Below are 12,029 nucleotides of genomic sequence, written 5' to 3'. Positions count from 1 at the left end.
GATGTGACTGAAAGTGTGTAACCCTCAGGTACCAACACAGGCTGGGGGATGAAGGCATTGAGAGCAGCTCTGATGAGAAGGACTTGGGGATACTGGTGGATGAAAGATTGGACATGAGCCGGTGATGTACACTTGCAGCCCAGAAGGCCAATTGTATCCTGGGCCGCATCAAAAGGAACATAGCCAGCAGGTCAAAGGAGGTGATTCTACCCCTTTGCTCCATTCTGGTGAGACCTCATCTGGAGTCCTGTGTCCAGCTCTGGAGCCCTCAGTACAGGAAAGACATGGACCTGTTGGAGAGGGGTCAGAGGACGACACAGAAATGATCAGAGGGCTGGAACAGCTCTGCTGTGAGGACAGGCTGAGAGACTTGGGGTTGTTCAGTCTGGAGAGAAGTCTTCAAGAAGATCATATTGTGGCCTTTCAGTACTTAAAAGGGGCCTGTGAGAAAGATGGGGACAGACTTTTTAGCAGGGCCTGTTGTGACAGGACAAGGAGTAATGGTTTTAAACTAAAGGAGGGGAGATTCAGGCTAGACAGGAGGAAGAAATTTTTTCACTATGACGTTGGTGAAACACTGGCCCAGGTTGCCCAGAGAGGTGGTAGATGCCCCATCCCTGGACACATTCCAGGCCAGGCTGGACAGGGCTCTGAGCAATCTGATCTAGTTGAAGATGTCCCTGCTCATTGCAGGGGGTTGGACTAGACGAGCTTTGAAGATAGCTTCCAACTCAAACTATTCTATGGTTAAACTCTTGCGTATTTATAGGACTAGATATACTGAGTCAATGTGAAAGTATCTGACCCAGTATCCCTGCACAAAAAAGGGTGGCCCAGCTTTTGCCCAGATGGTGTTATCTTGTTCCACTACATAGACTCTGATTTTCAGTGGGCTAAGCCACCTCCCAGAGGAACCTCCACCTCCTTCTCTTTCTACTAGCTACAGAGAATCCAGATACCTAACATGGCCACCTCACTTTGATGGGTAGATTTCTTTCCTCTTTGTCTGTCTACAGGGCAAAATAAACACCCCTTTAAATATCACTTAAATGGCAGGAAAAAAACCCAGCGACTGAAAGTTTTGTATTGGAAGTGCAAAACACTGTGAGTTTTTTGACCTTTCATAGGGAGCAACAGAAGTTAAATGAACCTAAATAAATCACTTGTCTCCAAATCTCACAAAATGCATTTCCCCCTCAAAAGCTATCAAAAACCACAAGGAGACAGGAAACCTGAGAGAAATTATCTTCAAAACACTACAATTCCCAGCCACTACATCATTAACTCCTACCCTCTAGAAGTCTCACTCTTAATCTATGTTCGAAGGTATTGGAGGTATTATTTTAAAATATTAATTACAGTAGTTTGTTCAGTAAAGACTTCAATACAAACATGCCTACAGCACAGAAGTTTCAGAGCTACTACAGGATTGTTAAGTGCAGAAACCCACACTGATTTGGGCACGGTTACCAGACGGACGTAGGAGTAATGACAGTGTGAATATATCTGCTAAGTCAACCTGCTGTCAAAGAATTACATAATTAATCTCCCCTAGAATATTCAGTGGCACTGACACTGATGTCTAAATAAATGGCAGGCTTTAAAATAAGTCTGTCTGACTACTGCTTATGCCATTTGTGAGTGAACTTTTATTTTCCTTGAGGTCATTCTAATGAGGTCGTCATATTTCAGTATCTACCAGTTGTACTCAAACCAAAAAAGATCAACTTAAGGTCCTTGCCCTATGAAGTGCTTGAAGGAAGCCCTAAGCCGACTGTCAAATGGCAACTGCTGGGCAGACCCCAGAGGATTAGAGCCTGATCCAGCAAAATTTCCAAGCTTTTCTGAAAAGTTTTCCCCAAAAAAGCGTGTTTTGAAAGTCCCAAACACAGTAGGACAAGAAGAGATGGCTTAGTTTTAGAGGTTTATAAATCAGACCTTGGGCCTCCAACCTGCAGCTGCATCTTTACAGAAGGTAAAGCTGTCTCAGCTGTCTGCTGAGACTTGGTGATGTCCCTGCTGTTTTGTGTGGACACATACTTACAGCTGTGAGACAGTCTCAATTTATAAAGCTCTGCAATTAATTTATTAACCTGATGAAAATACCATGGGGAAACAGGGGAAAGGTTTGAACATACAATTATTTGAGTTACGTGCATTTCTAACAACACCCTGGTGCTCTCATGCTTCAACCTATGCTTCAGTTTTGGGGTTTTACTAGCAACCCATTTAGCTGATTGGGCTTTTTTCAAGAATTTAGATCTCAGAGCATTTGGGTCAGACATATTTCTGGCTTTGTTTGTTGCTGTTGTTTTTCTTTATAAAAGGACTCAAAGTACTTTATAAGGTTGGAAACACTAGTATTTGAACTATAGTCAAACAGTTAAAATAAATTGTCTTTCTTGACAATTGTAGAAATTGACATTTTAAGGAACAGCTTACTTACTAACACAGAGTGAGGTAAGTCACATTTTGGATGCTAGCAGACCTAAGTTCATCTGAAGTGAAAGCAGTTTACACCAGCTGACTACCTCTACCTTCGCAACTGTAAAAGCCCAAATTGTTATCTACCTAAGGGAAATTGCAAAACAAGAATTTGATAAATTTACTAATGACGCTTCATGAACATTTATTAAGCTGAGTGGGGTAGGAGACAAAAGAATTCTAAGGAAAATACTTTGGATCTTTTAGGGAAAGAGGTAAGATTCATGGATTCAGCAAAGGTAGAATGGTCGAGGCTGGTGAAGAAAATTGTAAAAACTCTGACAAAGTAACGCCATGGAGAGCTGACATTCCCTATCTACATCCTTCTCCATGTACTCCAATATTTGTTGCTTTGTCTCTGCTTCAAAGCCATTTTGTATGCACCATGCCTGCAAGATCTACCTGCTCCTGTATGTAGGAGGTGTCAGCATGACCAACTTGCAAATTGTGAGCTGTGGGTCAGTTTGCATCCTGAACAGCACATTGTGGCTGCAGATGGAGTTCTACCTTGTGCATGCAAACAAGGTAAGAGTTCCTGGAAGTGAAGGACCTAATGCAGCTATAAAAGGTTTAAGGTTGTTGTCAGAAAAATTTTGGAAGTTCTGAATTTTGCCAACCAAGTTCTTTCAGACATGGCTGATGTCCTGAATTCTTATAGCTGTAAGAAATCTCTCTGCTTTATAACATAAAAAGCCATGGCCTGAGTAGCTCTAACCTGAAACACCAGAATGCCTGTGTTGGCAACAGCCAGGTTGATTTTTGTCCCTTCCCTGTCCTTGGCTGGATGCAAGCGTATTCCGTACATCTCCAGCCGACGGGCAATCTCCAAAAGCTGGAAGTCTGACTCTGCTGGTGTCTGTCCCCTTGAGGAAGAAAACAGAAGACACACAAATTCTTCACACCTTTTAATAGAGATCAACAAGTCCTCCAGAGAACAAAGAAACATTTCATCAGAGAGTGAAAACTGTCAGATGTGTAATATCCGTATGGCTTTTCTATGTCCCCAGACTTTTATCAGCTAGAACTACTTTATCTTATTCTAAATGGAAGCCAAAGAAGCCACAGATTTGATGGTCTATTAGAAATATTGATTACTCCAATTCTGAGACACTTAATACAGCCAGATTTCGAGCCATTAGCAGAATTCACTACCTTTATACTTGCTATCGGAAAAGACATGCTGTATTCCTAAAAAAATAATAATAAATAGAAATGTGTAAGGATGTTGTTCATTGCAATACCAAAATGCAGTAAAACGTAAGAAAACTGTAACATAATGGTTAGGAACACCCAACGCTACATTAATCAAGACAAAATTACACAAAAGTTTTTGTTATTACTGCTATGAAACTCTCTACCACTCATAGCTAATTCAATGTATCTCAAAATGAAACTGTTCAAGTCTTGAAGTGTTCTCAACAGCAAAAAATACCTTTCCATGCCTTATTTGTAATTCTTTTAACCATCTTCTTACTACTAGTCTTTCCTCCAGGTCTTAGGATACTTGAATCCTATTCCCTCCAAATCCTTAATCTTGCAAGCAATTTGTACTTTTCCTAAAACTATCATTAAACCCCTTCTTCACCCATCTCTAAATATAGCACAGAAAGGTGAAAAAGCAACATTCAATGTCCTTGAAATCAAAAAGACTGTTATCAGAAGTGCCTGACTGATCATTCATCATCTGCAATCATACCTGCATGCACAAAATCAGCAGTGAAGCTTTTTGTATGAAATAGACTGTAAAATAATGGTATGCTTGAATTAATATCAAAATCAATTGCTCTTTAAACATCTTGTTATGATGAGGGGAGAAAGGCAGGAGTAACTTTCTGGAAATTCATAGGCTTGAACATTTTGGAGAAGAGACCTTTGAGAAACTCAGAGGTCTAAATGTCTTTTGTGCATATGATCCAGCATATATTTACAGTTAGAACAGCCCTAAAGGAAAAGAAGTCAAATAATAAGAAAAAAGTCTTACATGTGACTACGGTGGAATTCCATGATTTTGTCTTCTAGTGCTTCTTGCTGAGGTATATATTTGTTCTTCGCTAAGTGTTCACGATCTATGGTTTCATCAAAATCCCCAATCTCAGCTATGGAGAATTTCAAGAAAAGTCTGTTAAAATCTTGTATTAAATCTGAATTATTCAGGCCATCCAAAAGATACAGACAGCTAGGAAGAGAGCAGGGAACCAAACATAGTTTGTTGCAAGCTGTGTCATGGATTCACAATTCAGATTCTCACTATGTTATCTTCCACACATTCCTCCCTTCTCCTCTGTGTTAGTACCTGATGCATGAGAACAAGCTCAAGGATTCCTCCCATCCACCACAACCAAGTAAGTAGCTGCTGGATGTCAACTGAACAAATGATGCTATCGTGGTGCTGCCTTGACTTGTGTGTGAGATAAGTGGGGGGTGACAGAAAGGACAGCACTGATCCAACAGAACTCATCCATCTCTCTGTCACACCTGCTGATGCTCAGGTGCCTTTTCCTGGAGCAGCCAAGCGCAAGCTTCTTCCCCAGACCTGTGCCTGTAATCTTTAGCAGAAGATGTGAAGAGAGATGGTTTTGCTTGCTTATTTGAATTCAGGCACATATTCCACCCCATGGGGTTATGAAACATTTGTCTTCCCTGAATTTTGCAGCAGTTTGAGACACATTCTGTCTCCCTCCTCCTCGAAGTTGCTCCCATCTGCTGCAGTTATTCAATACCGTGTGTGCAACAGTATGTCACACCCACTTTCCATTTTGCAGCCCATTCAGTGAGATTTCCTTTCTTTTTTGAGGGGGAGGAGGGGCAGGCAATTGATGTGTGGGTGCCAGATTACTATCTGGCTGCCTGCTATTCTTGGAATGCCTCTGAAAATCTTGCTATTAGCTTTTTTCACTGAACAGCATAGCAGCCTCTGCCTGCAGATCTGCTGGAATAATACCAACAAAGCTACAACAAAGGCTGCTACCTTAATAATGTCAGCGAAGTTAAAATGCGGCACCCTTAAATTAAATCCAGGCTGCAGCCAGACACGTCATTCCACACTTGACCTAGGATGTCACAGGCCCAAGCTCAGATCCTTAGCTCATCCTCACCTCGGTTCCACCCATGTAAATGATCCCTTAATCCAGTTCTGTCCAAAATAAACTGGTTTACAAAAAAATAACATTTTTAGATTATGTCACTGTGGGTTATTTGTGACAAAAGGTTGCCTGGAATCAGATGTACCCGCAAACGTGGAGTGGGGGCAATAACCTTGCGTAGGCAGGGAAGATGAGGACCAAAGCATCTACGAATGACAGAGCAATAACCTTTCAACTCAAATTGCCTACAGCCACACGATGACTTTTTATACTTCGGAGACCAGAGGTAGAAAAGAGTTGATAGCAGAAACTGTCTCATTTCCACCCCCTCCCTCATCCCATCTGCTCTGAGTCATTGGCTTGAGACAGTAGAAATACTACAGAATATTTGAGAATTCTCCTTTGTAAAATGTCCCTTCTGTCCCCATCTCAGAAACAGCTTCCTCACTTCAGCTTTACTCACCCCAGCATGACAAATCCTTAGGGTCCGTTTTTAACCCTAACTCAAATGAAAGGCAAGTTTCTCTCCTTTAATGAAGCTATAAGCTCACGTAGGTTTGCAACACCTCAAATAGCACAGGCCCTGATTCTTTAAAATTCAGTTCATATCCTCTACGTCCTTGCACATGGATGGACTTAAACCACATTCTGTAGGGCTTTCTTCAGATCCAAGAGTACAGAGAAGTCTTCTGCATTATTTCTATAATGTTCTCTGCATTTGTCAACTGGAAACCCATTATCAAAATTGTCCTCCTGGCTTTCAAGTTACTTCTGAATTTGTTCTTTTTGACCTTGTACTCAAGAGGCTTTTCCTTCTCTGCTTAGCCCTCCTTTTCCACCTTAAATGCCTTTCTAATAGCACTTCCTCTAGAATCAGAGTTGTATTTTGAATATTGTCAGCCTCACATATAACTCTTCTATAAAATCTTCTCATGTGTTCTAGCCAAAGATTGATTTCCACTGATGCTCCCTTTCCTCTCATCTTGCAAGTGCATTACACCATGCTGTGTTCTGTCTGCATTAGCACTTCTGATATATCTAATGCTTTGTATTTCAGCTGTTTTCCTTTAATCAGTCCATCTTCTTACTTCACACGCTCACTTTACTGCACCATTTGCTGTATTAAAGTGTCCTCTCACTTCCAACACTTTCTACAATGCTTTTAAGGTATTTTTGAATAGAATGCTTCAAATCTAAGTTTCATTCTGTAATATACACACACTAATTTAACAGAAACCTGCTTGCTGTCATTTTATGATATAACATAAATAACAGTCTATAACATGGACATAAGCTTGTATATACCATGTAAGGGCCTCCTGGAATGATATATCCCCCATGGAAACTACTTGTAGGCACAGCATTGATCAGACATACATATATACCTAGCCCCCTGCAGTCTCAAATCTTTTCACTTTGATATCATGACTTCTGTCAGTTGTCTAATTTTCTTTTTGTTGCACACAAATATGTAATTTTTTTTAGCTACTGAATAGTAAGCTAGAGAGAAAGCAAATACAAAAGACAGCCACGTAGGTAAGATACAGCCATAGACTCTTAAAAGGGAACATTTTCACAGAAAAATGTTAATGAGACACAAGATAGATAAATATATGAGACAGCTGCAAACTTCTAGCAGAGGTTTCTAGCTAACACTGTTACACAAGAAAGGAGGGAAAAAATCCTAAATGGCAAAAAATGGTCCAGCTTGCAGTGAGGAGACAGAGAACGGAAGCAGCACTGCAGGTGCACCATGAAGCACAACATCCCTTGACCCAAAACTGCAGTTCAGATTTTGTGAATACCGTCTCACTTCTGCACGATGAATCTCTCATCTCTCTCCTTCTGACACAAAGGAAAAACTCCATTTTTCAGTACAAAAGTATCTTACTCTACTCTCCCCATAAGGAGAGTACTTCTTGATTCCAAAAATCTCAATTCAGAATGACTCTGCACTTCTAGCTCACAAGTGAAGGGGACAAAGGAATAGAAAGATTTCAATGCATGATGGTCATTTCCAGCAACTCAGGAAAATTATTTAACCCATTATTATAATGCAAGTCAGCAGCATAAGAGCAATGCTGGGGAGTTGCCATTTTTTTACACTTTGAAATGAATGTTTCTTCCTAGCCTGCATGGGTGTGTCAGGGGGAACAGTCAGGTGTATAATGGAGGAATTTTGAAAAAACGCTGAATTAAATTTGAGTTTTACTGTGGGGAGAAGGGAAAGGGATAGCTTGTAAAGGTGAAAGGACACGCTCTGTTTCACCCTTTTATGCTGTTGGATCAGGAAAACAAGCTATAGTAGTTGCACTCTGCGCAGTTCAAGCACCAGAGCTGTAGATAGTTCAGTGAAGAACTTAAGCAATAAGAGATAAGTAAGATATGAAATAGGATACAAGTAGAAATCATAGGAAAATAATTCACCTAAAGTATAAGAACTCAAGAGAGAATGCTCATGAAGTAATATCTCAAATGAAGAGAGATATATGCATTAAGGTGTCCTCTCCCTAACATCTTTCTTTGGTGCATGGACATGCAGTAGGAAAACTCACCCTCCTAGAATGCAGTGTGATAAATGATACTCAATTTCCCCCAAATGATCAAGCCTTTTTTTTTCCTGAGATGAAAGGAAGTTAGAACTAGTTTAACTGAGGAAGGAATTACAGTTGGTGTGCTGGACACCATAATGGGAAAAACTAAAAGAGCCAAAAAGCTCGCTAGACAAGGATTTTCTTATTTTTTTTTTTTTTTAGATCTGTGCTGCAAAACTACAAACTTTTAAAATGACATAAGGAATATGAGGAATATGGAATTTCACAGAGGGTCCTGTACAGCTTGCTGCTCCTCAGTTGCACCAGGCAATGATAACGATGGTAAATAAAATGCCATGCAGAATTTGTCTTTCCAACAGCAATTGATGAGAAACTGCCCAAACACTCGGAGTTTGACAAAGGATCATGAAATTTATCTGTTCATCACTGAAGAACTTCTGAATGTCTTTCTTGACTGTAATTTCCATACAACAGCATTTTAGTGGAAATATGCAATACTGAATTGTACAATGACCACTCAAAACCACGGTCGATTACAACCATTACACATGCTACTAAGTGGTTTTTTCCTAATGTTATTCTCAAGACAAGTATCTGAAAGTCTTAAAATGGAAAGCATACACTGCTTTTCAAGTGATCTGGAAGCTAAAAAAGCTTCAACGTGATGAACAAAGTTAATGCATGATTTTACTAAACAGTCTTATTGTGGACACTTTGCAATTTAAAAAAAAAAAAGCTTAAAATCTGTTGGTTGTTTTTTTTTTTTTCCTTCTCTATCAGTTTCCTCTTAGGACTGTGATTTAGTCTGGCATTCTAAGCATGTTTATTTACTACACTCTCTAGACAGCATACAGATCTCCAGGAACTGGAGCGCTCTGCTGACATTATACAATGTATAATAAAACAGGAATTGAGGAGAAGAATTCAACCTGTTTGCCGCTGCCTGCAAATCTTACTTTTTAAATGATCCTAGGAAGACCATCAAATGCAGTGCTTTAAAAATGCAAATCCAGTGTCCAGCAGCTCTTCTTTATTTGAAAGAGGAAATTATCTGTATTTGAATGGCATTACACAGAAATACAATAAATTGTTCATATGGCTTAAACCTGTCCCTATGGCAGCTATTAACAAAGCAAAGTGAAGGACCAGCAAAGCGTGTCCAACCCATCATCCCGTTTATCCTCCTGGAAAGAAGAAAAAAGGGAACTTACACTGCACTATGTGTGAGATTAAGAGGGCAGTGCTGGTATCATTACATGTTAGCCTTCCCTGCGCCAGGTCCTGCTTCACTTGCAATGCAAATAGGTACCTGCAAAACAGAAGTGAACAAAAAGAGTTACACAAAGCACACAGTATATTAAATAGTATATCAGATCTAAATAAAGTGCTTTTGAAACCTGCAGACATCTGCCTACCCATAAAAAATCCACCCTAGTAGAAGAATATAGCATAAAAAGTGTTGTATTCTCTGCTTCTCCAAGTGATGAAGTTGTTCCCTGTGGATATGCTTTCACATCTTATACACTGCTGTGTACATATATTCAAGTTCCCCAGCAGACACATTTTAAAGTCTAACCAAAAAAAGTCATTAGGATTCAGAAACACATCCCCAGGTGCAGAAAGAGATCACCAAAAACCAACTTACAGCTCACATACTAAGCAACTGACATGCAGAATATCTATTTGGAAACATAAATGTTTCATTAGCAGCATCATGTTGTGAGTGTTCATTCATCCCTCTATTATTTTTACTCAGTCTTTCAAGTAAATATTCCTTCTTCCTACCCCACTTTTCTACTTCTCTCTATTCAGGCCAGGAAAAGATATAAATAATGTCTTTTTTATTTTTTTTTTTTTTTCCATTCCATCACTTTATTACCAAAACAAAACAACACAGAGAGAAACACAGAACACCATGAAGGTGGATTGGTTCTTGATAAAGCAGGTCATAAGGACACGAGAGCTCTTTGTAAAAGAGGACTTGTGAGAAGATCAAAAGTAAAATAGTAAGAATACTGAATCAGAATAGAAAAATGTAATTAAAAAATAAGAAGCTTGGTGATAAGAAAAAGAGTTGAAAAGTTTTAGTGAAGAAATATTGCAACAAAACAATGTTTCTGATCAAAAAGGAAGGACCTGCTAACGGGGAAGAACCTTAATAGGACTCTCGTATACATATGTAGTCACAGAGAAATACGACTTTTTATACCAATGCAGTGTGAAATTAAGAGCTTACATGAAGTTTTTGAAATGCACTGAAAATAAACAAACCTTTAAGGTATTCTTTCTGCATATGTCTAGATCTTTCTCTACCTTCTTCGTACTTTTGATTCTATTTCCTCTCCTTTCCCTTTATCTATCTCCAAAACCATAATTCCACCCATGCAAACCTTTGGCATTTGCACTGGCTATAGGAATAGGATCCAATCCCGTCACAACTTCACAATTCCTGCAAACAATTATCTCCAAAACGCGGGTGCAGAGTCACACATGTCCCTCAGCAGAGCAGCGCCCCAGGGCACCAACATGCGCCTTAGGTCCCTTCTAACACCACTGCCAAAGGGGCTTGGAGAACTCTGCTGCCAAACTGCCTTCTCCTGGGGTAAGCAAAGCCCACCGAGAGCCCCAAATCCAAGGAGGCAAAAGACTCCTGGACTTCGCAGAACCCCCTCAGCACAGACTGCAACAGAATCTTAGGGCCTGTATTTCAGGTGCATTCAAGGTTGGGGCAAATAACATTAAGATAATACTAAGAGACAGCCATCAATCCCCACCCAGTCATCTCAGACTCCATGTGCTCCCCTCTGTCCACCAGATTTAATAGAAGAAAAAAAAAATATAGTCATGCAGCTACTAACCTTGTCAGTTCCTCCTGCAGCTGAGCATGGTCAGGTGGGAAGAATTTTACCACAAATTTTACGACAACATGCTTCGGTCCTAGGGGAAATGTCAAAGCAAGTTAGTGAACATCAGTAACACACTGGCCAAATTTTATTACACAGAATGATGCACGAGGCAGTATTCATGGAACCTGTAGTGCACACATACAGGCTAACCTCCTGTCCTTTGTTAGTATTTGGGTTATTTAGAGATTGCACAATAAAATTTACACACAATAAAAGAGAACAGTAACTTGGTGGAGGGATACATTATGTGTGTCTACCTTCCTTGCTTCAGAACAGGAGGGAGCTAAAATACCCTCTATTTTTCAAGTCCCCTAGCAAATTAACATTTCTATTTTAACAGCAGCACATTTGTTCTGACTCTTAAAAGTACAACCAGTGCAAAGGGACCAATGCACCTCTCACGAGAGGGAGAGGTGCCAGGGCATACACTCGAACTAATATGACCAGAAAGGCACCTAGGAAAACTTAATCTCAGTGGCAAAGGTCAATAAATGAACTTTGCTGATATTTGACGAAGGAACAAAATCACCAAAACCTTTCCACTTCACTTCTACTCGTCCCAGAGCTGATGGCTATTTACAAATTCCTTTTGGCTCTCACCACCCACAACAACTTTCCCTGACGCCCCCAACCAGTTTCCCTCTTCTTGGTCTCACACAGTTCCACGTTCCACAGCAATGACCCAGAAAGTGGTAACATATTTGTTAGCTCCTTCCCACCAATAATGTCTTCCTGTTATTTTCCCTTTTTTTCCCTGATTACTGTTACCTTCTGGTGATGTGTGCTTCCTTTAATCCTTCTTTTACTGCATGCTTTTTTTTCCTCTACAAACTGTTTCCTCCATTGCTACCACTGCGTCTCCTAGTGACTGACTAAACCTCTGCCTCCTACTGGGTCAGCCGCTTCATATGTTAATGTGACATAATTTCACAGCATGCTCAATAAATCTTTTAAGGACAGAACAGAAACAAAAAATAATGCAAACAAAATTCAGTGAAGAA

General features: G+C 40.0%; 1 protein-coding gene across 5 annotated transcripts in view; it reads right to left on the bottom strand.

Moving 5' to 3' along the window:
* FARP1 (FERM, ARH/RhoGEF and pleckstrin domain protein 1) overlaps positions 1–12,029 on the bottom strand; it is a 221,329-nt gene that overhangs the window by 54,262 nt on the left and 155,038 nt on the right. For all 5 annotated transcript variants that reach the window (XM_071806878.1, XM_065829735.2, XM_065829736.2 and 2 more), the window contains exons 5-8: positions 10,981–11,059; positions 9,334–9,431; positions 4,466–4,580; positions 3,200–3,347 (exon numbers count right to left, since the gene is read on the bottom strand). In XM_071806878.1, coding sequence (XP_071662979.1) covers positions 3,200–3,347; positions 4,466–4,580; positions 9,334–9,431; positions 10,981–11,059 — 440 coding nt within the window. The remainder of the gene's footprint in view (positions 1–3,199; positions 3,348–4,465; positions 4,581–9,333; positions 9,432–10,980; positions 11,060–12,029) is intronic.

The sequence above is a fragment of the Patagioenas fasciata genome, chromosome 1 (genome assembly GCF_037038585.1).
Source record: "Patagioenas fasciata isolate bPatFas1 chromosome 1, bPatFas1.hap1, whole genome shotgun sequence".
NCBI classification, from domain to species: Eukaryota; Metazoa; Chordata; class Aves; order Columbiformes; family Columbidae; genus Patagioenas; species Patagioenas fasciata.
The sequence above is the reverse complement of the archived record's forward strand: the minus strand, read 5'-3'. Positions and strand labels throughout refer to the sequence as shown.